Below are 23,543 nucleotides of genomic sequence, written 5' to 3' on the forward strand. Positions count from 1 at the left end.
GATATTAAGAGACTACTGATGTAATCTACACATTTCAGTACAACTAACTTAACAGGAACTCCAAGATAACACAAAAACCCACTAGCATAATTTAGAATCCAAGAGTAAGAAATCTATCAGCTTTCACAGAAAGGCTAATTGGTGTCAACCAATAAGTGACTAAAAGGATCTCTCCCTACACGTTTTTTTTTAAGCTCATCAAGCTCCAAAGGATCAGTTTTCGGATTAGGCTAAACCAGCCTGGTTTGTCCAAGGTCCCCAGAACGATGTGACCAAAACATGCGATGGGAAAACTACTTGTGAAACCACAAATAAACAACTAATCAAGATATTCTCTTAATTCACCCTAAAAGAAACTAGTTTTCTCTTCCAGGAGAATAAATATCTAAATGTGAGAAAGCTATCAAGATTCTCAAAAGACACAACTTACAACGGCTTCTGTGGTTAAGAGTGTCACCCAATGGAGACACCAACAGATGCAGGGTCCGTGCGCGAAATGAAACGGGACAGAGAGAACCCTAACCTTGGCAATGTTTTTCCAAACTATCCCAGCTCTGGGCGAGTTGTCTGTCTGGCAGGGGGCGCGGCGGGGGAGGCCGGCGGACGGAGAACCGCGTGAGAGAAAAACTCTGCCGTCGGCGGGATGCGTGCCTCTCCTAACTCTAAAGGCTCCGAAACCCAGGCTTCCACGCGGAGGCCTATCTTCTGAGGCCTCTCCTCAGGTTTCAAAGTTCGCCCCGGGGGCGCAACCCCGCCTGAAAAAAGGAGCGGAAGCATTTTCTGGATCACGTTTGAGACTCACAGAGATAGAAAACACAAAGGTGCCATCGTGTGCTAACGGGAATCCCAGCTTCGGACAGCAGACAGGAAAGCATCAAGCCGGGGAAGAAAATGGGGCGCTGGGTCCGGCGCGGGGCAAAGAGGAGGGGACCACTGACGTAATGCAGCTCCGACGAGAAACGAGGACGGAGGATAACAGGTTGAAGGCACTTGCACCACCCGGTGGGGAAAGGTGACGGACGACACGAAGAAAGGAGCCGGAATAACAAGACACTGCCGTGAGGAGAAATGGGGAATTAGGGAAGGCGGATGGGAAAAATGGGAGGCACAAAAGAAAAGAACTACGGCGGGAGCCGGAAAACGAAGTGAGAAAGCCCGGAAAGAGAACACGGAGGAAAAGGCGCAAGCCACCGGCGGAATTCCGTCCCCGGAGAGCCCAGCCCAGCCCTTCCCCCTTCCCGCTACCTTCAGCTTGTGGAGCTCCACCGTCTCCGCCGCCATCTTGTTACCCCTCCACTCCGCCGGGCCCCCACCGCTGCCTCCGCCTCCAGGAGCTCCCGCCGGGGCGCGGCCAGCCACGGCCGACCAATCGCTGCCACTCTTACTCCCACCTCAGGCCATCAACTCTCCCCATTAGCCAACAGCTGGCGTCGCTCTCACTCCTCTAAGCAGCTCTCCCCACCTCTCTCAGAAGGTGGGACAGAGAGAAGGGCGGGTTCTGCACCTTCCGAACGACGGAAGTGGCGGCCAATTGTGCGTCTCCATCGGAGACCGCCAGCCAATGGGTGGCGGCAGCGCTGATTCTGCTCCACCAATCGGGACAGCGCAGATAGACAAGGGCGGCTGCTTCCTGGAGACCACAGGTGTGAAAGCGAGCGCCGCGCCCCAGACTGGACGGGCTTCTGTAGCTGGCAGGTAGGGGCTGCCGGGAGACTGGAAAGGGGCGCCGAGAAAAACGATGGGAGGCACAGGGGGCGGGGGCGAGGAGCGGCGGCGAACTAAATACCGAGAGAAGCGCTGAAGAGACCCCTGAGGGGAGCCGACGAACGAGAGAGGGAAGCTGGGAGGTGTACGGGGCGGGTTCAGCACTAGGGTTTAGGGAATTTTAGGTAGAGAGGGGCGGGCGAGAGCGGCTTCCTAACTAGGCATCATCAACTTTAGAGCTAGCACGATTTTAAAGGGCCAAGTTCGGACGACCAGAGCCGCCGCTGGAGTCGGGGCTAGGGCTCCATCTCTCGCGACACTGAGCTCAGGTCCCTTCCTATCCAAAAGCCTTGGTCAAATTCTTGCAGCGCCCAGGCTTTCTCGACAGAAGGAATTGGGACACTGGCTGCTTGCTTACATGCCAAGGGGATGACACAGGAGGGGCAAGCCCCAGAGGAAAAGGTGGGGATTAGAAGTAGCTTTATCCCTGCGCCCCTCCTCAGTGGTTCCTTGATTGTGTCCTATGACCCTCTTCTGCAATTCTGGGTGTATGTAACCTCTCATGATTCCTTATTAACTTTTTCAGGAAAGTAAAGTGAGATACTTCTGTTTCTTTTGCTCCTTGAAGCAGGTGCCCCAAGCTTAGGCTTTTCCTTCAAGTTACAGTTGAAGTATAAAGATCAGAGTAAAAGTTACCATTGTGTCTCTAAAATGCAGAGAGGACTCTTGCCTTTTAAGTTTTTCCCCAAGTCTTCAGTTTTTCCTTTGTGCATGATGGGGGAGTTCTTTCATTCCAATAGAGTTCAAGGGATTTTGGTCATTCAGAAGACAGTTTCGGGAACAAACTCAAAGAGGGGGTGAGAGGAAACTGAGTTGGACTCCTGCCTGAACCCCCACTGTGGTAGGATGAATGTGGGGGTGGCACACAGCGAAGTAAACCCCAACACTCGAGTGATGAATAGCCGGGGCATCTGGCTGGCGTACACCATCTTGGTAGGACTGCTGCATGTGGTTCTACTCAGCATCCCTTTCTTCAGCATTCCTGTTGTCTGGACCCTGACCAACGTCATCCATAACTTGGTGAGCACTAAACCATGCCCTTATACTCACCCTAGGCCTTTCCCAACCAAAAACAATAAAACTGTCAATTACTTGGGGATTTATGTCTTCCTTTTGGGATCTTAGCATAATTCTTTGGCTGAAGGACTACCTTCTGCCCCCTTCCCTCCTCCCAGGCTATGTATGTCTTCCTACATACGGTGAAAGGGACACCCTTTGAAACCCCTGACCAAGGAAAGGCTCGGCTACTGACATACTGGGAACAGATGGACTACGGGCTCCAGTTTACCTCTTCCCGCAAATTCCTCAGCATCTCTCCTATTATACTGTGAGTCCAGGGGGAGATATGGGAGATGCTCCAAGAGCCAGGTATAAAGGCCCACAGGGAAGCTTTAGAAAAGCAGACTACTCAGACCCTTTGAAGATACTGTGGTATACTAGGTCTAAATCTCGGGAGAGTAGTAAAAGTAGAAGACAGCACTCAGGCATTCCTTGCTGCTTCCGTGGTGGTAGGGGAATGCAGAAGGGCCTAAGAAAAGATAAAATGCCAAGTAAAACCAAGTAATTTTACACTTCCAAAAGAAGGGAATAAAGGTAGAACTGATGTAAATCTGTGAAAACTGACTGTGGGGAGTGGAAGCAAAGAGCACTCTCATACAGGCTGAAACTGCTTCAGCTGTCATTTGCCCATGTCATTAACAGTTAAAAAACACACAAACTAACTTATAAATCACCAGTTAAAGGTGCTATCTGATCATCTCCCCAACCCCAAAGTAAATACTGTTACTGGAGCTGGAATATTTCAGATATCCTAGGACTACACGCAGTAAAACTGGTCATTTAAAATAGAAAAAGTCACTGGAAAGGCATGAATATGGATAGGGAAGGCCAACTTCACTCAACATATTTCTTCTCTCCACAGCTACCTCCTGGCCAGCTTCTACACCAAGTATGATGCTGTTCACTTCCTCATCAACACAGCCTCATTGCTCAGCGTACTGCTGCCTAAGTTGCCCCAGTTCCACGGGGTTCGTCTCTTTGGCATCAACAAATACTGAGGGATGGGGCTGGGGACGACGTTGGGAACAAAGGGCTACAACATCCTTCCCTTCTCCATACTGTCTTCTCTATCTCGAAAGCCTGAGAACTATACAACCTTTCCCAAACTCCCAGGAAGAGAAAAGATTAGAATAAAGCAGCTCCCTGGGCCCAGCCCTGCTAGGAACAGGTTTCTTTGAATCAGGAAAGACAGGTGAGGTAAGAGCCAAATCATTCTCATCTGCAGCAGGAAGCCATGTTTGGGCAGCTTGTTTGGTGATTAAGTTTTTCCATAGCTTCCACCCCCACCACCTTCGAGCTCTATTTTGCTGTGTATTTTCCTTATAATAAAGATCATTTTTTTTCAGATATGGCTACAATTTGGTCAGCAGAAGGGTAGGAAGATGTCCTCATAAGACTGAGGAAGAAAGATGGAACAGTGACTTACTGTACAAAACTTGTTTAAGGTATTTTTTTTTTTACCCCCTCTCCCTTGGTCCAGTAGGAGGTGGCCTTCACTCTCAGCTAACACTTAGTAGGGAAAGGATACTCAAATGAGAAAAAGGGCTCAAGCTATATGGGCAAAGAAGAGAGGGAAGATACAGGTTGCCAGTTATATATTTATAGAAAGATAATCCCCTGGCTTTAAATATATATGTACATACAAATATGAACAAACTTAAAAAAATACAAACCCTTGGATCATAAGGGTGCTGCTGGGAGCCCCTTTATCCATCCCCCTCACCCAAGGGCAGAGGGCATGAGTCGCTTTTTAAAAATTACTAGTTTGGGCCATCCCTGCAGCAACAAGCACGAAGTTGGGTGATTACCCACAATGGTAAAAGTCAGAGGAAAAATTCAGAGTTCCCACTCCCTGAACTCTAAACATCTCCTAAAATTAGGGCTACATGCTTTCTTGTTCTGTCTTTTAACTAGTATACTGGGGTAAAGGAAGGGACTCCCTTCTGAAATGGGTCAAGAAATAAGATAGTTTAAAAAGAGGGGGAAAGTGTCATCTGCTCTAGAAGCAAAAGACAAGACAAAGGCATACAGACCCCAGGGAAATTTCCCACACTACTATGGGGGATACTGTCCAGCCCAGGTCCAGGCCCTCGGTTCTTTGCTCTGGCCACCCCCTATTTCTTTGGTATTGTCAGAAGACAAGATTCAGTTCCTGGGTGCTGGTGGAGGAGGGAGAGTGGTTCCGGGGCTTCCTACAAGTACTGAGTGAACAATTTGAGCTTACAATTTTCCCTTTTTTAAATATTTAAAAATAAACAAATCAAACTCCATCCTGTGCTGTACACAGCCCTTTTGACTCCCTGACATTGATTTGAGGAAAGAAGAGAAGGGGTGTCAACGTTGGAAGGGCCTCCTCACTTTCTTCCGCCGCTTCGGTTTGGCTTCTCCCTTGGGTACTGTGCTGTTGGGCTTGGCGGCTGCAGTGGCCCCAGGGCCAGGCTGAGGAGCTGCAAAGAAGTTCCCATTAGACATCTGGCCGGGGGGTACTTGAAAGATCCGGCTCAAGAAATCCTGAAGGTCAGCAGGAGGGGCATCTGGGGTGGCTCTGAGAGGAAAACAGAAAGAACAATGAGGCAAGAGATATTAAGAGTCACTTGGTTACCTGTGTTACCTATTTATACCTGAGTTAAAGATCTACTGAGTTAGTTGCCAAAATTCTTAGAGAGTAAGACACCTAGGTGTCCTAAACAGCATGTCACCTGAAACCATATTCAGAGCTAGAATAGTAGATAGATTATTGAAAGAAATACCACCTACCTCTGCCGCCCACTGGTGCCTGGAATCCGAGAACCAAAGGAGATGTGATAGGGAACTTTGTGAGTATCTGGGGAGATTCCCACACGCTGGCATCCAGCCCACTCTGCAAGCATGAGAAATAATCAGCCAAAACATCACAGTTTTGAGCATTTATGAGTCCATATTTCTAGAGGACAGAAGCTTACCTGTGATGTCATACACTTTTCCATCCATCAGCGCAAAGTAGGTGATCTTGAGGCCCAACATGCTTGACTCTGCCCAAAAGTCTCCTTCCTCAGCAGGATGCAGCTTATTACACTCAGCACAGTATCTGGCACTCTTAGGTTCCCGGTCCATTTCAAACCTCCTGCAACCCAAAAAAAGGACAGTTCTTAATTGTCAAGCCTAGGGCATTACCAGAGTCTCATCATTACTGACAAATATGGATGAAACATCTAAAATTATCTCCACTCAATTGTTACATATGCCTATGTATACTCTGCCCTCAACCTTCTATCTTAAAGCTAAAAATATCTTTTTTTTTTTTTTTTTACTGCTAATTCAAATCCCAAATCTACTGACAATATAGCAAAAGTAGAAACCTCAGGGTCTTTTTATTCACCATGTGTATCCCATAACTACCAATAATACTCACAAGGAAGGTGTTTGGCTACCCAATCTCTAAGCTGTGGCTACACCATTCCTGTCCTATGTCATACCTATGCTTTCCCTGGCATCGGCTGCACATCATAGTATTCATTGCCTCTTTGAGGTCATCTTGCAGCTTGGACAGAAACTCATTCACTGACCGGCTCAGCTCATTCTCTGCCATTCGTTTCCTGAGAGAAGAAAGGCTTTGTAAGTCAAAGGGTATTGAGCGAGGGACAAAGGGAGACAGATCTATTGGCCTCTTGAGGCCCCTGGTCAGCTAGAAAGACAAGCAACCTCAGTTCTCTCCACGTCAGAGAGCCTCCATCTTCAATTCGAGGGAATCTGCTATTGAAGGTTATTCATTTACCCCACCTGACAACTTCACATCTCCAACTTACATTTCATATTCCTTCCGCCTTTCAGGGTTACTGACAATGTCCCAAGCTGCCCGCAAAACCTTGAAGGCTTCCTCAGCCCGGGGATGACGATTTTTGTCAGGATGAACCTACCAAGAGAAAGATTTCATGACAAATCCATTCTAACCCTCTCCCCATCTTGGGTCAAAATAACCTCATATCAAAGGGTTCTCTTTGACCATCCTTTTAGAGAGTCAGTATAGCTTAATGATTAATTGCTCTGGGTTCAAGTCCCAGGTCTGTTACTTACTAGCTGTATGACCTAAAATATTTTATATATCATGGATTGTTGGGAGTATTAAATGAGAATATATGTGAAGTATATAGCACAGAATCTGGCACTAAGGTGATCCACCATTCCAGTGTACCTCGGATTGTCCCAGTTTTAGCACTGAAAGTTCACGTCTCAGGAAACCCCTCAATCCCAGGCAAATGCGGATGGTTGGTCGCCCTACCTGGCACATGCATACTAAGCCCTCAGATGTTAACTTTGTCAGCCATGAAGTAAGAGTTCCAAAGATATTACATACTCAAACTCAATCTTTTCTAACTAGGAAATTCTCATATCTACTCAAAACTTCCCACAATAGTTGGCCTTTCTGTCCCAGAAATAAATGAAATAGCATATTATGATCCTCACATGCTTTTTATCCAGTTTTCAGCCTGTCTCCAAGACAAATAATATCCTCATTCCCCAAAAATGCAAAGATAAAGCTAGTCTCCTGACCGATGCCAGATAAACAAAATGCTGTTAAATCTCCCACATTCCCAAGCTTATAGCACAGCCTTTTAGTCATGGTCACTGTAGCGCCTAATAAGGGCAGTGAGAAGTTCTACAAAAGAAGCCCACAGGGGCCAGCCTGGTGGCACAGCAGTTAAGTGCACACGTTCCGCTCCGGCGGCCCGGGGTTCGCCAGTTCGCATCCCAGGTTGTGGACATGGCACCACTTGGCAAGCCATGCTGCGGTAGGTGTCCCACATATAAAGTAGAGGAAGATGGGCACGGGTGTTAGCTCAGGGCCAGTCTTCCTCAGCAAAAAGAGGAGGATCGGCAGCAGTTAGCTCAGGGCTAATCTTCCTCACAAAAAAAAAAAGAAGCAGCCCACGGATACTCTGGCCCAGAACAAGGGAGAACTTTGGGGTGTGGGGCAGGTGTGTTGAGGAATGGGGAACTTAAATACATCTCTACTCCAAGAAAGTAAGTTGAAAATGAGAATTTTTGTAAGAATGATATTCCCTACGAGAGGATGTGTGCTAAAAGACATGAAAGTGAGAAAAGCTCTACTATTAGTAACCATTTGAGTGTAAGCAGTTGTTCCCCACTCTAAGAATATCCCATGCTACCCACCAAGGGGCATGCATTTCCCACCAAATTCATTAATTAGTCCTCTGATAAGTTACAGGCCTGGTACTTTAGTGTGCCTTGAATGGTTAATGAATTTACCATTTGGTAAATTACCATTCAGGTAATTTGCACACTGTGATATTTTACCATTCCAGCTCCAAACACTCAGTCAAATAGGCCTCCAATGTAATTTATACACAGTACTTATATTCGTAATATAGTTTTACTTGTACAGGAATAGCAGTAACAATCATATATAAAAATAGCAACCTAATATCTACTTCTAGTAGCAATGTGATTGCATGCTTGTATTAAACCATTTCCCTCAATCATATGGTGTGTCACAACTCCCACCTGTACCCTCTTATCAATAAAAGCAACCATATTTTCATGTGTGACATACACATGCATATGCCTCTCTATAATCTCTGTTCCACTTTCCTTCCCTTTCCCACTCTGGGTTGCTGGTCTTGAGACAGCTTGTTTTCTTTCACCTGATCCTGGAATAATCACATACGCTCCCTGAACCTTCCCACACTAGGTCCACACTTGCCTCCCCGGGACAGATAGATGGATTTCCCCGTGTTCAAAACACCCTCATTTATTCAGAGGGGAGGAACTGACAGGCTTTCTGACTAGGCCTCTTCTCCACCCTAGTCAGAGGGACTTCACCTGGATATTCCAGGGTGAGTGAGTCCAACACCACCTGACATACCAGGTTCATTTCTTTTCATTAAGAAAAAGAATTTCATGACTAAACTTAAAATGAAGGGAAAGTCAGATTCCATAGTACATGGGGGAAAGTCTTTATGACTCTTAAGAATTAAAGTTACTCTTCAGCCTCAGGTTGACTTTCTACTCTGCCTTCCCTGTATTATTCTCTCTCTAAAACTGCAAGAGAAAATAAAATATGGGAACAAAAGATGAACAGGAAACAGAGGGGAAAGGTACTCACCATTACTGCCAGCTGCCTATAAGCCTTCTTCAGTTCAACATCTGATGCTGTGGCTTCAACCCCCAACACATGGAAAGGGTTTAGCTCATCCTCAGGAACCCCAGCCATAGTCAAGAGTCGAGCCACTTCCTCTTCAGGCTGGCAGTAGCGCCCACTAGCTACAGGTGCATTCCCCTGCCTGTTAGTACTCTGCTTGACCCAAGGCAACTCCAGCCAACCCCATTGAACTATTCTCACCAGCTGCTGCCATGGCCTGCTGTCTCTCAGCAGAACCAGGCAATGTTGCAAGGTGGGAGAATCCAGCCAAGAGAAGAGCCAGGTGGCTTTACCCCTCCAGCCTAACCGGTCACCCAATCCCACCAGAAACCGCCAGCCCAACTGTAGACAGCCCAACAAGAGGGCCAGAGCCAGGAGCAGCAAAGCACCCAGTAGCCTAAGAAAACGGGTGAGCAGCCCTGCCCCACAGCAAAACCCCTGGCTCAGAAATTGGAACATCACCTGGGCCCAGCCCCCCAGCCGCCTTGCCCAGACTCCCACCCAGACTCGAAAAAGGTCCAGATCACTGCCTTTCAGCTGCCTGCATGCATAGATGAGATGGCCACAACTTTCTACATACTCTCCCACCAATACCAGCAGTTCAATCAGCCACCAGAAGCCTGCCTGCCCAAGCTGACACAGTTCCTCTGCTCCCCACAATCCCAAGCCTCTGCGCTTATCTGCCTGACTTCGTTTCCGGCCCAGCCGATGTCGACCAGGGGACCTGGGATCTCTGCGTCCACCCTCCCGAGTATCCTCCTTGGCCTGAACACGGTGCCGCTGTCTCCGGGGTGGAGGTTTCTTTCCACTGGACACACGTGAAAAATCACTGGGGAACTTAAGAGGTTCTTCATCATCGTATTCCTCTTCCAACTCTTCATCTTCCCCCAAAGCTGGAGAGGTACACTGGTGGCAAAAGTTGCTAGAAGAACTCTCTCCTCCCTCAGAGTAAGGCCCTTCAGAGATTCCAGGGGTTCCCTGGCAGTTGCAAGCAGATGGAATGGAAAGAAAAGAAGGGTTCCCATCTGCCTGGTACCCAGCCTCATTCTCTCTTGAGAGTTCCTGGTCCACTCCTGACTCTTCTTCTGAAGATGCCTCACTCTGATCAGGGTCTTCACCATCCTTAGGGGGTCCTGGACCCCTTGGGGGGCCATGGCTTGGATCCGACCAGTGGGCTGGGTTTGGGGGCTGTGTGTACTTAGGACTAGAGTGCTCTGTGAGGCAGCGGGTACCATTAGGAGCAGGCTCCGCTGAGTCCCTGAGTCCTGAGAATGAAAGTATTTCAGGGTCCACAGAGGGTCCTAAAGTCCTGAGGGAGGCACCACCACTGTGGTGGGCTCCACACAACCCTCTTTCTCCGGGGTACTTCTGGGCCATAACCCCGGGGCTTCCTGAGGATTTTAGGTCACAGCCATCATGGTAAGTTCTGATGCCTGTAACAAAGGTAGCAAGGTGGGGATGATCAAGAGAAGGAATAAATAATCTTAGATTGAGAATATATTTAATGCACCCATCTCCCTTGTTTTCCCAAGTTCTTTTGGGGCATTCATTACCGCTAGCAATGAGACAATACTACATTAACCACAACCCTGATCCTTCCCTCCCCCACCCCAAACCCCCTTACTCTTCTTTCCCCAGAAAGCTATAATCCTGAATCAGGGCAAGAGAGAGGTACCACAAAGGGTGTGGTTCTGGGGTCACTCTTGGGAAAAAGGCAAAGACGGCCGGAAAGGGGGGCCGCACGCTGCCAGAAAAGGGTGGGGACCGTGCGGCCCTTTAAGAAAACCTGGGGGCGGAGCTTGGGGGGTTGCCCGAGAGAGACAACCAGGGAACCCTCGGGCTGGGTAGAGGGGGTGAAGGTAACGTACCGAAAAGCGGCGGTAACTCCTCCCCCTCGAGCAGCTGGGCCTAGGGCCAGGTGGAGCTACGAGAGCAGCTTCCCCGGCTCCGCCTCCCGCTCACGCTCTGCTTCCGTCTTCCGTCCCCGCCGCGGCCGCCGAGCTACGCATACTTCCACTTCCGGGGTCACCAGGGAAGAGACGGGAAGGAAAAGAAAAAGCGGTTGGCGGAGGCGCGAGCCCGATCAGCCAGCGCTGAGTCAAATCAGAGGAGGCGGTCCTGGAGAAGCACTGGCCCCGCCCCTTAAAGGGCCCTCTGCCGCAGGCCTCCGCTCGTGCGAGGTGCACCGCGAGCTGCACCGCTGGAAGCGAAGCAAGTGGGTGCTGCAGCAGCGCCTGCGGACTAGGGGCAGATTCTCAGGCTTCCTCTGGCTGTATTCTTGGGTTTTGCCGACACTGGAAGATAGAGGACAGCCACCGAGCCACAGTCTTGTTTCCCTTGCAGACAGAACCAGGCAGCGTAGAGGAGCCACTGCCCTGATCCCTTCCCGGCTGGCTGTAGCGAAGACAGAGGTCCTTTTGTATCATGCGGAGGTGGGGTGGAGGGGAGGACGCCTCGGGCCAGCCCCCGCCCTGGCCCTTCTGCGCTGCGCCTTCTTTCCTAGCAACCCTCTGCCTTCCCACGCCTGACCCAGCTGGCGAACTGCCCCGTATAACTGCAGCTCCCACGGCCTAGATCTGCCCCTCTGGACGCAGCTCCCAGGCCCCGTCACGGAGCAGGGCTGGGGGACTGGAAGCCTAGTTCCGCTGGGCTCAAGACCGGAGAGAAATGCCAAAAAACACTGCACTTATCTGCATGCTGCTTTGCATCTCATTTGCATACCGAGCTGCTCAGTCGACGTCTACACGCGCCCCCGCCCCCACGCGGACCAGGCTTGGGTTCCTTCTCTGTCGGTCCCCTCCTCGACACACCCCTCTTTTGTTAGTCCCCCCTCCAGACCCCGTCTTGCTCAGCAAATTTTTCCACCCATGAACCCCTCGCCGGCGCCCCTAGACCAGCAAGAGCCCCTTCCCCGGGTCCCCGATCCCGACCACCAGATTCTCCAGAAGACAATACTCCAATTCTCTGGGAAGTGGAAGAAACCAAGCCGGAGCTAGGGGTGCGCAGGGACCCCAGTTGGGGCTTTGAGAGCTTCGATTGTCGAGTCATCGCCCAAGTATTCAGAGATCTTTCCCCGAAACCTCTTGCAGTGCCCCCAAGACCCTTCCCTGCTATGGTTGGAGGAGTCTCTCGTCCCAGGCTAGAACTGTAGGCAAACTGGGTCCCCCCCACACACAGGGGAAAGAGTTGGAGGGGCCCGCCCCGTGATGTCACCCCCCCCCCCACACACACACACCCTGTCCCCTTCCTCCATCCCCCAATCTGGTTGCATTTAGCTCACGGGGCTTGGGCTACAAGTTGCAGGAGTTTAGTGGGCAACGAACAGAGTGGCCCTGGGGGTGCCCACGCCCGACAGCCGCCCCATCGTCTAGGACCTCCGGGCAGGGATGCAGCTGGGGGTCTAGGGAAACACTTCTACCCCGTCCTCTCCTCAGCCCTGGCAGGGTGGTGAGTAGTTAACACCCCCACCCCAACCTCTCCTTGTTTAGGGTCCCCAGACTTCCAAGCGGATTGAGGAGAGGAGCCCCAGGGATTTCCCAAGCCAACCCTCCAGCCTGTTAGGACCTTGATGTCCAAAAGAAAACAGCTGAAGGAAGGTGCCTGCATCCACCCTACCCGACTCCCACAGTGCCCCAATGCCAGCCCCTCCTTGGTGTTCTCCTCCTTTCAGGAACTGAATTCAAATCCCACTGGCAGCCCTGACACCCCTGGGGAAAGGGAGGGGTAGGAAAAATCCCACCAGTGTCCTGAGGGGAGGAGCAAAAGGCTACCAGGATGTGAGATGTCTCTGGGCAAGGTGCCCGCTTAGTTCATGAGGGGCCATGGGAGCTGGACTGTGGCTGTATGCCCCTTCCCCCAGCAACTCCATCTCTGCATGAAGCCGAAGCTTCAAAACCCTGACAAAGTGTGGGTGACTGTCTCTACTTGAGTCTTTGTCCCAAACTCTTTTGGTGTCTGGTTTTTTTCCTCTCCGCCTTCCCTGGGGTTGGAGCAGTTGTTGAGAGACCCCACTGTGACTCATTCCCTCCTCTTTCTCCTCCTTCTCCCCTCTCCATTGACCCCACCCTTCCCAGTCCAGTGGAGCAGTATTGAGTCCCAGCAGCAGATGGGGCACGCTTTCTTTTCAGCTGGAATAGCCTGCTGGGCCTTTAGCCCCTAGTTCCACTAGTTCCCCTGGGCCCCTCCCTCCACAGACCTAGGACTTTCCAACTCCTCCCTGGAAAGCTGGGAGACAGACAAAAGCTCATTACCTTAGATTTTCGTTTAACTTTTACTTAGTGTCCTTGTTTCAGAGGATGATAAAGAGACAGCTGGCTCTCCTCAATCCAATCCTGTAGATTTCTTCAGTTACCCTGCCAGGGCCATGCTCCCTCCTGAAATTGGCCCTTCTTCAAAAGGAGTAGCGGTACAGAGTTCTTCGGATACATGGGCACCTGAGTTCCGGCTCCCTACCCTCTTGCAGGTTTCCAACCCCCTCAAGACATTCATGGATGGGTGAGAGGAGCTGACACTGACCTCCCACTCTGTGACCATCTTCTCTTCTGCCATGGAGGAAGGCTTGCTGCCCCTGGCCATGACCTCTGACCCCAGGTCCTTTAATCAACAACTCCCAGAGCCTCCAGACCCAAGATGTGTCTTGGAACCCCAGGACAATCCTGAGTTGGCACCTGCCCTGGTGTGTGCTCTTTGCTGCTGCTTTGGAATCATCTACTGCTGCTTCGGTGAGAGCAGGGCCAGGGTTCCAGGGGGCAGCTGCCCAAGACTGTCACCCTCAAGGATGATGCCAACTTTCTCCATTGCTCCTGGGCCACCTCTGCTCCTCTGTCAGGGAATGTCTACCTTCAGTGTGAGCCATGCTGCTCTTGCCAGCTCTTCTTGTCCGTTTCCCACACCCATGCCCTCCATCTCTGACACCCCCCCACCCCTCTCCACCACCACCACACCCCATACCCCAACAACTATCAACTTGCCTTCCCCCTCCCTCCTACCTCAAAACTCCATTCCCAAAGTATCCTCTATGCTTATGGTTTCTTTACCCTTCCCCAATAACCTGAATCAGCCCATGCTGATTTCTTCCCATCTACCGTCTCTGGAAGGACTAAACCTTCTTTCTATACTTGCTCCCCTCAATGCATCCATCTTACCTCCTAAGTTTCCCTCCCGTCCCCTCACAGTTCCTGAAAAGTCTCTGCCTTCCCTGAGATGATTCCTTTCTGCCCTTGCCTTGAGGTCCCTGGGTGTGCTGCTCCTGTCTTCTGCTCCTCTGGTTAGCCATTCCTCTCCCTTCTAATTCATCAGAGCTATCCCAATAGACACCCCCTTCCGTCTCTCAGTGCCTCCTGCCTCCCTTCCCAGGCTACCGCTGCTTCAAGGCAGTGATGTTTCTCTCGGGCCTGCTGTCAGGAGCTCTGGTGATCTTCCTGCTGTGCCACAAGGAACGAGTGCTAGAGACACAGCTGAGCCTGGAGGTGAGCGCGGGCATTGCGCTAGGCATCGGACTCCTCTGCGGCCTGGTCACCATGCTGGTTCGCAGTGTTGGGCTCTTCCTGACTGGTCTCCTGCTAGGCCTAACCCTGGGTGCCGGGGTCCTTCTAGGCACTGAGCCCATCTACCAGCCACCTTCAGCCTGGGTGCCGGCCGGGGGGCTGGTGGGGCTGGCATTGCTGGGAGCCCTGCTCACGCTTCGATGGCCACGTCCATTCACAGTTCTGGGCACAGCCCTGCTGGGTGCTGCAGTGCTGGTGGCCTGTGCTGACTACTTCCTGGAGGGGCTGGCACTGGGCCGTCGGCTAGGCCAACGCTTGCAGGCACTTCCAGCCTTGCCTCCTCTCTGCTGGTATAGCTGGGTCTTGCTGGGGACCTGGCCAGCCCTCGGGACCCTTGGGGCCCTGGCCCAGTGGAAGCTCATGGATGAGGAACATGGAGCCCACGCCAATGGTGAGTTAGTGCCATGGGACAGAAGCAGCTAACCTGTGCCTTGTGATGTCCCCAGTTCCCAGACTTGAGGAGGAGAAGGGAGAAAATACACTTGAGGGAGGAGGGTGGAGGTGTCTACGGTGGATGGGGCAGGGCATTGAAAGAAAGTTAGAGTTGGAGGAGCCCAAGGTCTGAGTAAGAATGAGAAGAGAAATTGTCAGAGGGAGCAGGGAAGAGTTATCAGGAACTGTTATCGAAGGAAAGGAAGATCTCAGAGAAGTCCGGGAGGAAAGAGTAGAAGGATTCCAAAGAAGAGTTTCTTTTAGAATAACTGGTGGGGCTCTGAGCCTTGAGAGAGCCGGAACAGAGAGATCAAGTGGGTTTCTCCAGAGTGTGAGTGTGTTTGGGGGTAGGATGCAGATCTAAAGAGGCCTCCCTAAGTCTCTCTCGCCCCCTCCCAAGCAGTGGTCTTGAGCCACCAGCGAAGGCATCTCCAACTCCTTCGGATCCGTCAACAAGAGGCCAAGTGGCACCGAACCTCCCCTGGGGTGGGGCTCTGTGAGGGCAGCTACCGGCGCCAGCTCCCCCACAATGCCCGGAGCCCTGCTGACAGTCTGGCTCCAGTGAGTAAGAGGGGAAGGGTACTCTGGGGGATGGGGTAGAGGGCACATGGGGATGGTCAGGGTGGGAGGGGGCTCTGACCCAGGCCCTTTCCTCTGCCCTCTCTGCCCCGTGCCCCTCCAGAGTTATCTCCAGAGCCTTCGAGAGCGCCAACTAGGACCAGGCACCCAGGCAACAGCCCCCTACACTGTCCTGGACCTGGATTCTGACTGTGGTTCCACTGTACCCCTCACCACACCTTCTGGTTCCACCCAGACCTGAGCCTAAACCTCCACTGATGCCCCCACCCCTAGCAAGGGCCTGGGAATACTAGGTGGGCAGGGCCTGAGCCCACAGGACCCACACACAAACTTCCCCACCTCTTGGATCGCGGTTAGAATCTGTGCTCTAACCCAGACCAGCCCTGTAGGGATATGTTTCAGGGACAGACAGAGAGGAATCCTGTGGGGAAAGGAGAAGAATGGAAGTATGAATACCTACCTCTGGCCAATAACAGAGGTGCCCTGGTCCCAAAGTAGCACTCTCTCTAATTTCCTCCAAACCTAGGAGGCCCTTACCCAAATAGCCTTTTATATGCCCACCTCAGTGTGCCTCATAATGGTAAAATAAGGGGTTTTGTTTTTTGTAGGACCTATAGAAAATCGGGAAGCCTCCTAAAGCACTTAATAGCTTTTTTGGGGGGAGAAGGGCACAGAGGAGCGCCAGGACCCTTTTAATCCCCAGGCCCCTCATTAGGGGGTAGTTGGGTTCCTGGCCAGCCTTTCCCCCGGACCTTATAGGCTCAAGGCCCCTTCTCCTACCTCAGTTGGGGGTCCTGTCCTCCATGATGCTTCTCTTTCCTTAACATGAAGAAGACCATGGGGCAGTGCCTGGCTCAGCACCTGCCTCCCCCAAAAACTGGCTTCTTCCTCCAAGGAGAGAGCATTGACCTGCATGCCAGAGTCTTGCCCTTTTGCCCAAAGGAGCCTGGTCTTTGGGGCTGTGTGAGAGACAAGTGCCTTCTCTGCTTCGCATTGGGAGTGATACATATCTCCTCCTCAACCAGAACTTTGCCCCAGCCACTAACCATTCTAACTCTCCCCACTCTGATTCTCCTGCCCAAAGTCTGTTCCCTGATTCCCTAGACAGCAGGAAAGAAGCTCTATCCCTCCTCTGGGCAGCAAGGCTATGATGGGAGGGAGGAAGAATGTGGGAGCATGTGAATAAAATGGCGTTGAACACTGAACCAGGGAGTCTGGTCTCTACTGTTGCTGCTTGTTACTTTCTTTGCACCTCAAAACAAAGTTAGCCAGACTGACAAGTCCTCTGTCCCCTAAAGCCCTGATAAGGGTACCTCTATCACATTGGACTACTGTACACACAACTACACACACACAGCCAGAGGAAGAGCTGTTCAGTCCTCTCTTTTGAACATGGAATTAGCTTTATTAAGCACAAATGTGCCAGGCACCTCACATGTGGTATTTCATTTAATGCAACAACTGTGCAGAATTGCTATTAACATTTTGCAAATGAGAAATCTGAGCCTCAACGAGGTTAATTAACTTGCCCAAAGTCATAAGCAAGTAAATGTGATTCTCAAGGATTCCAAAGCCCCTGCTCATTTTACTGGCCATGCTATTTTCTTGCACTTTATCTAGGGAGAACAGGACCCAGGCATCCGGCTTCCCAGCTGTTGCCTGCTGTGAGCTAATGGCCTGGTTGATGCCTTCCCTCTGTCCTCCAGAGAGTAGATAACTCAGTCAGAAGTGTCTCGAGGACGGGGAAGAAGTAAATGGAGTTGGGGGCTGACCCAGAGCTAGGGAGTCACCGCCCAGGAGTGGGAAGAGCACAGAGGAGTGGTGGCTAGAGCTAGGACATTTCTAGGCCTGAGGTCTATGGTTCACGCCCCTGCCACACTGCCTGCAGTCTAGTGAGCAGGCATGTGATTCAGGTCTAGGGCCTCTGGAGGGTGACATTACCAGGAAATGAAAGGGTGGTAGAGCCTGGGGCTGAGGGGGTGATGTCCAAGATTGTGTCTCCGGGTGAGGGGTCAGTGTTCAAGAAGGTATCTATGGTCAAGGAAGTGGTATCCAAAGTTGTTCCTGTGGCTCAATGGTCAGTGCCTCTGGCTGAGGGACTGGTATCCCCACCTGATGGAGTCGTGTCTGGGGTGTGGGGACGACAGTGCATCCAGTTGTGGGCAATATCTCTAGGATAGCCTTTCTCTACTCGAAGCTGCCAGTTGAGGCCCCAGTACTGTTTGTCCTTGAAGAAGTAGACACGGCCATCTCGCCAACTCATAGCAGCTGAGGGCTGGTCTGGCACTCCCGTAAATAACCCCTTGATTGGTTTGGGGTAGCGACTCAAGTCATTTCGGGCCAGCTCGTCCCACTGCCAGTACCCAGAACCCTGAGTGTGGGGTAGATAGGGAGAAAAGGAGGATGAGAAGAGAGCTTAGGGACCCCCAGAGGTCCACCCCCAGGCTGCAGCAGCCGAGGAAGGTCTCCCTTCAAGAGCAAGTCTGCTTCTCGGTCCAAGGTGACCCGCCCCTAATAAGACGGGATTTGCCCTTGCTTTGAGCTTTATACCTTAAAGAGGAACACCTTTTTGTTGCGAGGCCAGTAAAGAGCTGCATCCAGGTTGGGTTCTACTCCACTCAGAATCTTGGGGAAGCCAGGAGACATCCTGAAATTAATGTAGCGCCATACCTTGTTTCCTGAGAGCATGTAAGGAAAGAACAAGTCACCTCTGTCCTCAGGTGATAGCTTTCGGTTCCTCCATTCCACCCTGTCAGAAACTTCTCATCTCTCCCTCTCTTTTATGGCTTCTTTGATGGCAGGCCCTCCTCAGGTAACACACCGTAAACTAGTCCCCTTACCCTTAAAGAAGTGAATCCATTGTGTTCGAGGAGAGTAGACAGCAGCATCCAGGTTTCCTGGGAGCCCCTCCCAAAGGGCAGACACTTGGAACAAGGGACCCAGCCCTGAATCCGTCACAGTCCACACATAATTCCCCTTGAAGGCATAGGTCTTCCCACGGGGCCCTGAGAGCAAAGGGGTGTCAACAAGTCAAAAAGACAGGGATCAAATAAAGACTTGTGGCTATCTCAGGCAGGCTGATTCCTCAAAGCTTCATTCAACTTTAATTCAAGGAGAAGATTTAGGGCAGAGAAGGAGGACCCAGTGTTCCCCTTTATTGTTCAGAGCTATTCAGCTCTGGTCCACTCAACAAAACAAAGGCCCTGCAGATATCTGCTCCCCTTTGGGGACCCCAGCTTCCAACCCAAGTGGCGTCCAAGTTGTCCTTCGATGCAGGTATGTAAGACCTTCTGTAATAGACATTCAAGTTAATATTTCTTTTGTCCATCTTTATTTCCAGATGTGTTTTAGTGGCCCTTATAAGGTGGCAACCGAGATAAATGCCTGCCTGGCCCACCTTTAATTTGGCTCTGAACCCTCCCTCCCCATGCCACATGCCTTCCTCCATGGCCACTAACCGATGCCTGATGTCTAACTTCTATTGATCATTCTAAGGTCCCATGTCACTCCTATTTGTCCAGGTCTCAAGGTCAGCGGGCTGCCTGCACTGCCTGCCTACAGCCTGGAGAGGAAAGCCTCACCCAGCATCATGGCATCCACTTCTCCACTGCAGGGGTCTGGCATGGGACTGGGTTCTGTGGGCACTTGGGGTACAGTGGAGGTCTCCATCTCTTCTTCCTCATCCCCTATCCCTGGGCTCTTCTTGCCTGTAAGGTAACATAATGCTGCTCAGGAAGAGAACTCGGAGCGCCTGGCCTCCCCACTCTTCTGTAAATTCTGCTCAGAGGCCCCATAGAGAGAGAGGAGAAGGGAATTCTGGAGAGTGTCCCTTCATGGGAGGCGCGATCATATTGACACCAGCAGGAGACGTGTTTTAGTTTTGAAAGGGGGAAGGAGGTTTGCTGGAATGTTCATTCTTCATCCCCAAGAGTGGGTGTGTGGGGAGAGAGGACTGGAAGGAAGATTAGATATGGAAGTGTCAAGAAAACAGCTCCTGAAAATGAAGAAGCCTGAATAGCTGGGCAGGAGGAAGAGAAAGAAACCAAGCCATTTCTCTCCACGGAGATCAGACTTGTCTCTTCAAGCCTGAAGAGATGCTTGTCAGAATGACCCTCATGATCACTAGGGGAAAAAACTGACCATAGAGAGCCTGGATCCCTGCCACATCATCTGGGTGCAGCTTGAAGTGGGGCCGGTAGCCAGCGTAGACAGGGGCCATGAGGGCCTGGGTATATCGGGAGTGCCCAAGCCCCAGGGCGTGGCCCAGTTCATGTGCTGCAATGATGCGCAGGTTCACCCCCCGGTAGGTCCTCTCAGTCCAGAGCTCGTCTTCGTCAAAGTGGACGCTGCCCAGCTCTGGGATGTCGGCATGGGCCAGGACCCTCCCTGGACAAAGGCAAAGTGACAGGAGGGAGGTCAGAGTCTCCTACGCTGGAACATCCCCTGCCTGTTATAAACTCCAATTACTCCATTCCCTTAAAATTCCCCCATCTATATTCACTGTCTCTTGGATGCCTCTCTCTCTCCTTTCAGATTCCTCTATCATCATCCAAGTTCTCTCAGGGGTGCCCATCACTCTGTCCCTTTACCTCCCAGCCACTCTCTCCTCTCTGGTCCAGTCCTCTTTGAGGTGTGCCTTCAGGAGGGGATGTAAACCAAGGAAGAAGGCATGAACTTCAAAGGGGAGGCTTGGTAAGGCCCAGGAGGTGACCAACTGCTCCCCAAGGGAATGTTAGCAGGTGGTTAGAGAGTGTAGGTACAGTCAGGCATAGGGCACAGACTGAACATTAAGATTCCAGAGTCACTGGCTCAAGGGGACAGAGGTAATCTTAGGTCGGTAAGGTGGGAGCCCACAGCTGGTGCCTACCAGGCCCATCAAAGTCTTTGGAGCAGTACAGGCTTTGGCGACCATGGAAGGAGAGGCGGATGTCAGCCCAGCCAGCATGCACCTCCTGGAAGGTCAGGGGGGTCACATCGCTCCAGTATTGGAAGGCTTGAAGCAGGGCTTCCCGGGCTGTGTGGGCTGGGAGGGTGGAGGGCAGGTTCAAGATGCGGAATTTCAGGTGCTTCTTTCTCCAGCGACCTAGTTATCAGACCAGAAAAGAGATTAGAAACACAGATCCTTCTGCCAACCCCAGCGGACTCCCCTGAGTCTGGGGACTCACTCAACAAAGCTATGTAACAACCCCTCCAGGCAAGTGATGATCAGGTAACTACCAGGCGAGCATCCATCAACACTGAGCTGACCCTGTCCCGACGCCACCCCTACGCCAGAGCCATGCCACCCTTTTGTCTCCCTCCCTTTCCCGGGTTCAGTCCTTACCCAGCAGCAGGTATTTAAGGGTCCTCTGGTTGAAGGGGTCCTCTAGGCCACAACGTGGCTGCCTCATGCGCACCCTTGTGGCATCATCCAGCTGACCTGAGACTGGCAGCTCAGATGCTTCCTGAAAAGCTCTGAAAAGAGGGAAAGGGATGGATCCAGCAGGGCAGGGCTATATGGAGTGACTGGGAACTGGCGATAGCTCGTTAGCCCCCTGCTGTCCAAGGTGGTGGCTGAGAATGGCACAGAATCTCTGAAGATGTTGGGGTCACTCCAGTATCCAGTCCTTATAATCGGGACTTTCCCTTCTGTTCTGCAGAAACGACGATACTCCAACTTTATGCCCCCATCTTCAGTCTTGTATTCAGGTAAGGTTCCCCTCACTTCTTGCCTTCTTCCTCTATTGCAATTTCTAACCTTCTCCTGCTCTGGGGAAGTGTCCCAACCCCCTGCTCTGGAGACTCTCCCACCACTGCTCCCACCTGAGGACCTGTCCTCCCTCAGCCTTCTCCCTGCTGGCTGGACCCCCCGCTCCCAGCCCTGCCTGCTCTGGGGCAATGTCATCCATCAGGTACTGCAGGCACTGTGGCTTTTCAAGGGACTCTGAACATATCTAAGAGCAGAAAGAAAAATGATCCATTAGATCCAAAATATGAAAAGAAAACTTCAAAATAGAAATAAGTGCCAAATTAAATGTTTACAAAAGGTATCATGTCAACAACTCAACTCCAACTCAACTTATAGTTTAACATATAAATTATACTTCATGTGGGATATGACTAAATATTAGTATTTGGGATACAGTGTGGGACAGAGCCTCCAAAGGAGTGCTTAGGGCCTAGGAAGATCCAATGGCTGTGCTCCTCATCTTGGAATTCCCATCTCACCCCATGCCCCACCACCCTGACAAGGAGAGCCACCCATTACCTAGATCCCCAACAGGGATTTGAGTCAGGCAGAGGTGGGCCTGGGGAGAGGAAGAGATGAGAGGAGGGAAAGAAGATCTTGCGACCTTGACCTTGAAGACATGTGCCTTATGACCTCTCACCTCAGAGCCTCCATGATATCTTCTGGGCTGAAGTCATCAGGTCCTTCTAGAGGCTTCTGTAGGTACCCATATTTCAACAGGTAATCCTATGATGGAGGCAGGGGTAAGCAGAATAGGAAGGAGGTTATTCTCAGGGTAAACAGACCCATGAGGATAGGAGGGGATGACAGGGAAGGACTAAGGGAGAAGAGCCTTAGGGAAGGGCTCAGGGAGAAGGGAAGGAGTGGAGATGGGCAGGGATAGATCAGGGAGTAGAGGAAGAAAGGGAAAGGCAGGCAAGTTGAAGGTCAGAGGGGAGGCCGTGCTCCCAACCCTCCCTCCCCCCGCCTGTGTCCCTCTTTCCCAGGGGACTCACCACTGCTGCCTCCTTCCCTGTGGTCCCCAGGGCCCGGCCTGACACTGTCATGGGGAGTAGGAAGCCCAGCCACAGCAGCTGCCAGCTCATGGTCCCACCAGGCAGGAGCTCCAGAGGCCGTCTGTGCCCTCTGCCCTGAGGTGTCCAGGAGCCTGGGGGAACAGGGCTAGGTGGGGGGCTCTTACCTCCAGTTCTTCTCACTCTCTAGTCTCTGGTCCTCTTTATAAAACTTCAGGGGAGGGGAACTGGGGGGAGTGGCAGTGGGAGGTGACTCAGCCCAGAGAAATGTTGCAGTTCACCATTAACCTCTGCCCTGCCAGACAGTGAGAGTCAAGAAGAGCCCCCAGCGCACTCCCTCAGAGTCATCCACTGGAGACGGGAAGACTTTTCATGCTGTCCTGGGGGTGGGCATCCCGGCAGGATGAGAAGCAAAATCTCTGCAGAGACTAGGGATAGGCACCATGGCTATCCCCTGGAGTTGGGCATTCCTGTGCCCCAGGGACCCGTGGGCAGCAAACCCCTCATCTTCAAACTTCATGTCTCCCTGTGTGCCCTAGGATAGGAAAAACTTAAATAAAAGCTAAGAGGTAGGAAGCTTCTTAGGTGTTTGGGTTTCACGTGAGGGAATCCAAGTGAGGTCTCAGTTTCTTTGCACCCAAGACCAAGTTGGAAATTTTAATCTGTTGAAGCCGGCTTGTGTCTGCTTTAATAAAAAGTCATCATGTCAAGCATTTAATGAGCCTGGAATGTGTGATCGGGTGGCTAAGTCCCAAAGGCCAGTGAGAGGCAAGGGAGGACCGACAGCCTCTGACTGATGAGTGACAAAAGCCATGACTGAGGCCATCACCCAAGGCTGATGCCCCCAGGAAATGGTGGAGTTTAAGAACCAGCTCCCCTCAGCCCCCTGCAGAGCTCTTTCTCAGCTCAGCCCTTCCCTCCCTCTCTCCATTCCCCCACCCCCAGTCCCTCTTCTTTAGAGAACAGGACATGGGCCAGTTGAAAATTGTCATTTTTATCTGATTAAAGATACTTTTTCTAACTAAAAGTTATCCACCACTCATTGTAGTAAATTTGGAAAATACCAAAATAAACAAGGAAGAAAATGAAAACTACCAGTAAATTCTACCCAGAAGAGAACCACTAATAACATGTGATGCATTTACCTGAAACTGTCTGTGGCTCTGAGTTCAGCTCCAGCTCTGCCTGCCCAGCCTCAGCCCTGGAGACTGTGGCCGGCATGGAAGAGAAGGCGATTGGCAGTCGTGAGGATAATGCGGGAGGGACAGCAGCTGAGGGTGGAA

At 51.5% G+C, this 23,543-nt stretch overlaps 5 protein-coding genes across 9 annotated transcripts in view; 2 read left to right on the plus strand and 3 right to left on the minus strand.

Moving 5' to 3' along the window:
• Nucleotides 1-1,302, minus strand: part of SARNP (SAP domain containing ribonucleoprotein) — a 41,323-nt gene extending 40,021 nt beyond the window's left edge. The window contains exon 1 of the mRNA XM_014857250.3: nucleotides 1,246-1,302. Coding sequence (XP_014712736.1) covers nucleotides 1,246-1,281 — 36 coding nt within the window. The 5' untranslated portion in view covers nucleotides 1,282-1,302. The remainder of the gene's footprint in view (nucleotides 1-1,245) is intronic.
• A 205-nt stretch (nucleotides 1,303-1,507) lies between these two features.
• On the plus strand, nucleotides 1,508-4,845 carry ORMDL2 (ORMDL sphingolipid biosynthesis regulator 2). Of its 3 annotated transcripts, XM_070494309.1 has the most exons (5): nucleotides 1,617-1,695; nucleotides 2,073-2,166; nucleotides 2,610-2,784; nucleotides 2,940-3,091; nucleotides 3,686-4,845. In XM_070494309.1, the coding sequence occupies exons 3-5, from the start codon at nucleotides 2,611-2,613 to the stop codon at nucleotides 3,819-3,821; spliced, it is 462 nt and encodes a 153-aa protein (XP_070350410.1). In that variant the 5' UTR covers nucleotides 1,617-1,695; nucleotides 2,073-2,166; nucleotide 2,610; the 3' UTR covers nucleotides 3,822-4,845. The 3 variants fall into 3 exon arrangements, with proteins under 3 accessions (XP_070350409.1, XP_014712737.2, XP_070350410.1); XM_070494308.1 differs by lacking the exon at nucleotides 2,073-2,166 and having other exon boundaries at nucleotides 1,508-1,695; nucleotides 2,505-2,784; XM_014857251.3 differs by lacking the exon at nucleotides 2,073-2,166 and having other exon boundaries at nucleotides 1,509-1,695.
• Nucleotides 4,846-5,049: 204 nt separating this feature from the next.
• DNAJC14 (DnaJ heat shock protein family (Hsp40) member C14) lies at nucleotides 5,050-11,165 on the minus strand. Its single transcript, XM_014857248.3, has 7 exons — nucleotides 10,831-11,165; nucleotides 8,927-10,395; nucleotides 6,609-6,715; nucleotides 6,279-6,398; nucleotides 5,766-5,926; nucleotides 5,581-5,683; nucleotides 5,050-5,368 (listed from the first exon to the last, which is right to left on the minus strand). Exons 2-7 carry the CDS (start codon nucleotides 10,337-10,339, stop codon nucleotides 5,158-5,160), a joined length of 2,115 nt encoding a protein of 704 aa, XP_014712734.3. The 5' UTR covers nucleotides 10,340-10,395; nucleotides 10,831-11,165; the 3' UTR covers nucleotides 5,050-5,157.
• A 91-nt stretch (nucleotides 11,166-11,256) lies between these two features.
• On the plus strand, nucleotides 11,257-16,730 carry LOC106841306 (transmembrane protein 198-like). 2 transcript variants are annotated; one of them, XM_070494306.1, is made up of 5 exons: nucleotides 11,257-11,394; nucleotides 13,425-13,683; nucleotides 14,318-14,899; nucleotides 15,344-15,501; nucleotides 15,623-16,730. In XM_070494306.1, exons 2-5 carry the CDS (start codon nucleotides 13,509-13,511, stop codon nucleotides 15,758-15,760), a joined length of 1,053 nt encoding a protein of 350 aa, XP_070350407.1. In that variant the 5' UTR covers nucleotides 11,257-11,394; nucleotides 13,425-13,508; the 3' UTR covers nucleotides 15,761-16,730. The 2 variants fall into 2 exon arrangements, with proteins under 2 accessions (XP_070350407.1, XP_014712735.1); XM_014857249.3 differs by lacking the exon at nucleotides 11,257-11,394 and adding an exon at nucleotides 12,192-12,409.
• Nucleotides 16,731-16,901: 171 nt separating this feature from the next.
• Nucleotides 16,902-22,488, minus strand: MMP19 (matrix metallopeptidase 19). 2 transcript variants are annotated; one of them, XM_014857247.3, is made up of 9 exons: nucleotides 22,243-22,488; nucleotides 21,888-21,973; nucleotides 20,843-20,973; nucleotides 20,387-20,602; nucleotides 19,660-19,905; nucleotides 19,101-19,226; nucleotides 18,360-18,524; nucleotides 18,070-18,197; nucleotides 16,902-17,890 (listed from the first exon to the last, which is right to left on the minus strand). In XM_014857247.3, exons 1-9 carry the CDS (start codon nucleotides 22,330-22,332, stop codon nucleotides 17,591-17,593), a joined length of 1,488 nt encoding a protein of 495 aa, XP_014712733.2. In that variant the 5' UTR covers nucleotides 22,333-22,488; the 3' UTR covers nucleotides 16,902-17,590. The 2 variants fall into 2 exon arrangements, with proteins under 2 accessions (XP_014712733.2, XP_070350383.1); XM_070494282.1 differs by having other exon boundaries at nucleotides 20,843-21,452; nucleotides 22,243-22,441.
• Nucleotides 22,489-23,543: the final 1,055 nt, after the last annotated feature.

Source organism: Equus asinus, chromosome 22 (assembly GCF_041296235.1).
Source record: "Equus asinus isolate D_3611 breed Donkey chromosome 22, EquAss-T2T_v2, whole genome shotgun sequence".
Lineage (NCBI taxonomy): Eukaryota > Metazoa > Chordata > Mammalia > Perissodactyla > Equidae > Equus > Equus asinus.

Coding starts and splice junctions, on each gene's coding strand:
- DNAJC14 (XM_014857248.3), bottom strand. CDS start 10,339: ATGGCCCAGAAGTACCCCGGAGAAAGAGGGTTGTGTGGAGCCCACCAC. Junction 6,399..6,608: donor AGGCGGAAGGAATATGAAAT/GTAAGTTGGAGA, acceptor TTCTTCTCTCAG/GAAACGAATGGCAGAGAATG. Junction 5,927..6,278: donor CGATGCCAGGGAAAGCATAG/GTATGACATAGG, acceptor TTTGGGTTGCAG/GAGGTTTGAAATGGACCGGG.
- LOC106841306 (XM_070494306.1), top strand. CDS start 13,509: ATGGAGGAAGGCTTGCTGCCCCTGGCCATGACCTCTGACCCCAGGTCC. Junction 13,684..14,317: donor AATCATCTACTGCTGCTTCG/GTGAGAGCAGGG, acceptor CTCCCTTCCCAG/GCTACCGCTGCTTCAAGGCA. Junction 14,900..15,343: donor ACATGGAGCCCACGCCAATG/GTGAGTTAGTGC, acceptor CCTCCCAAGCAG/TGGTCTTGAGCCACCAGCGA.
- ORMDL2 (XM_014857251.3), top strand. CDS start 1,562: ATGGGTGGCGGCAGCGCTGATTCTGCTCCACCAATCGGGACAGCGCAG. Junction 2,785..2,939: donor CCAACGTCATCCATAACTTG/GTGAGCACTAAA, acceptor CCCTCCTCCCAG/GCTATGTATGTCTTCCTACA. Junction 3,092..3,685: donor AGCATCTCTCCTATTATACT/GTGAGTCCAGGG, acceptor TTCTCTCCACAG/CTACCTCCTGGCCAGCTTCT.
- MMP19 (XM_014857247.3), bottom strand. CDS start 22,332: ATGAGCTGGCAGCTGCTGTGGCTGGGCTTCCTACTCCCCATGACAGTG. Junction 19,227..19,659: donor AGGGATCCAGGCTCTCTATG/GTCAGTTTTTTC, acceptor GTTACCTTACAG/GCAAGAAGAGCCCAGGGATA. Junction 17,891..18,069: donor AAAAGGTGTTCCTCTTTAAG/GTATAAAGCTCA, acceptor CCCCACACTCAG/GGTTCTGGGTACTGGCAGTG.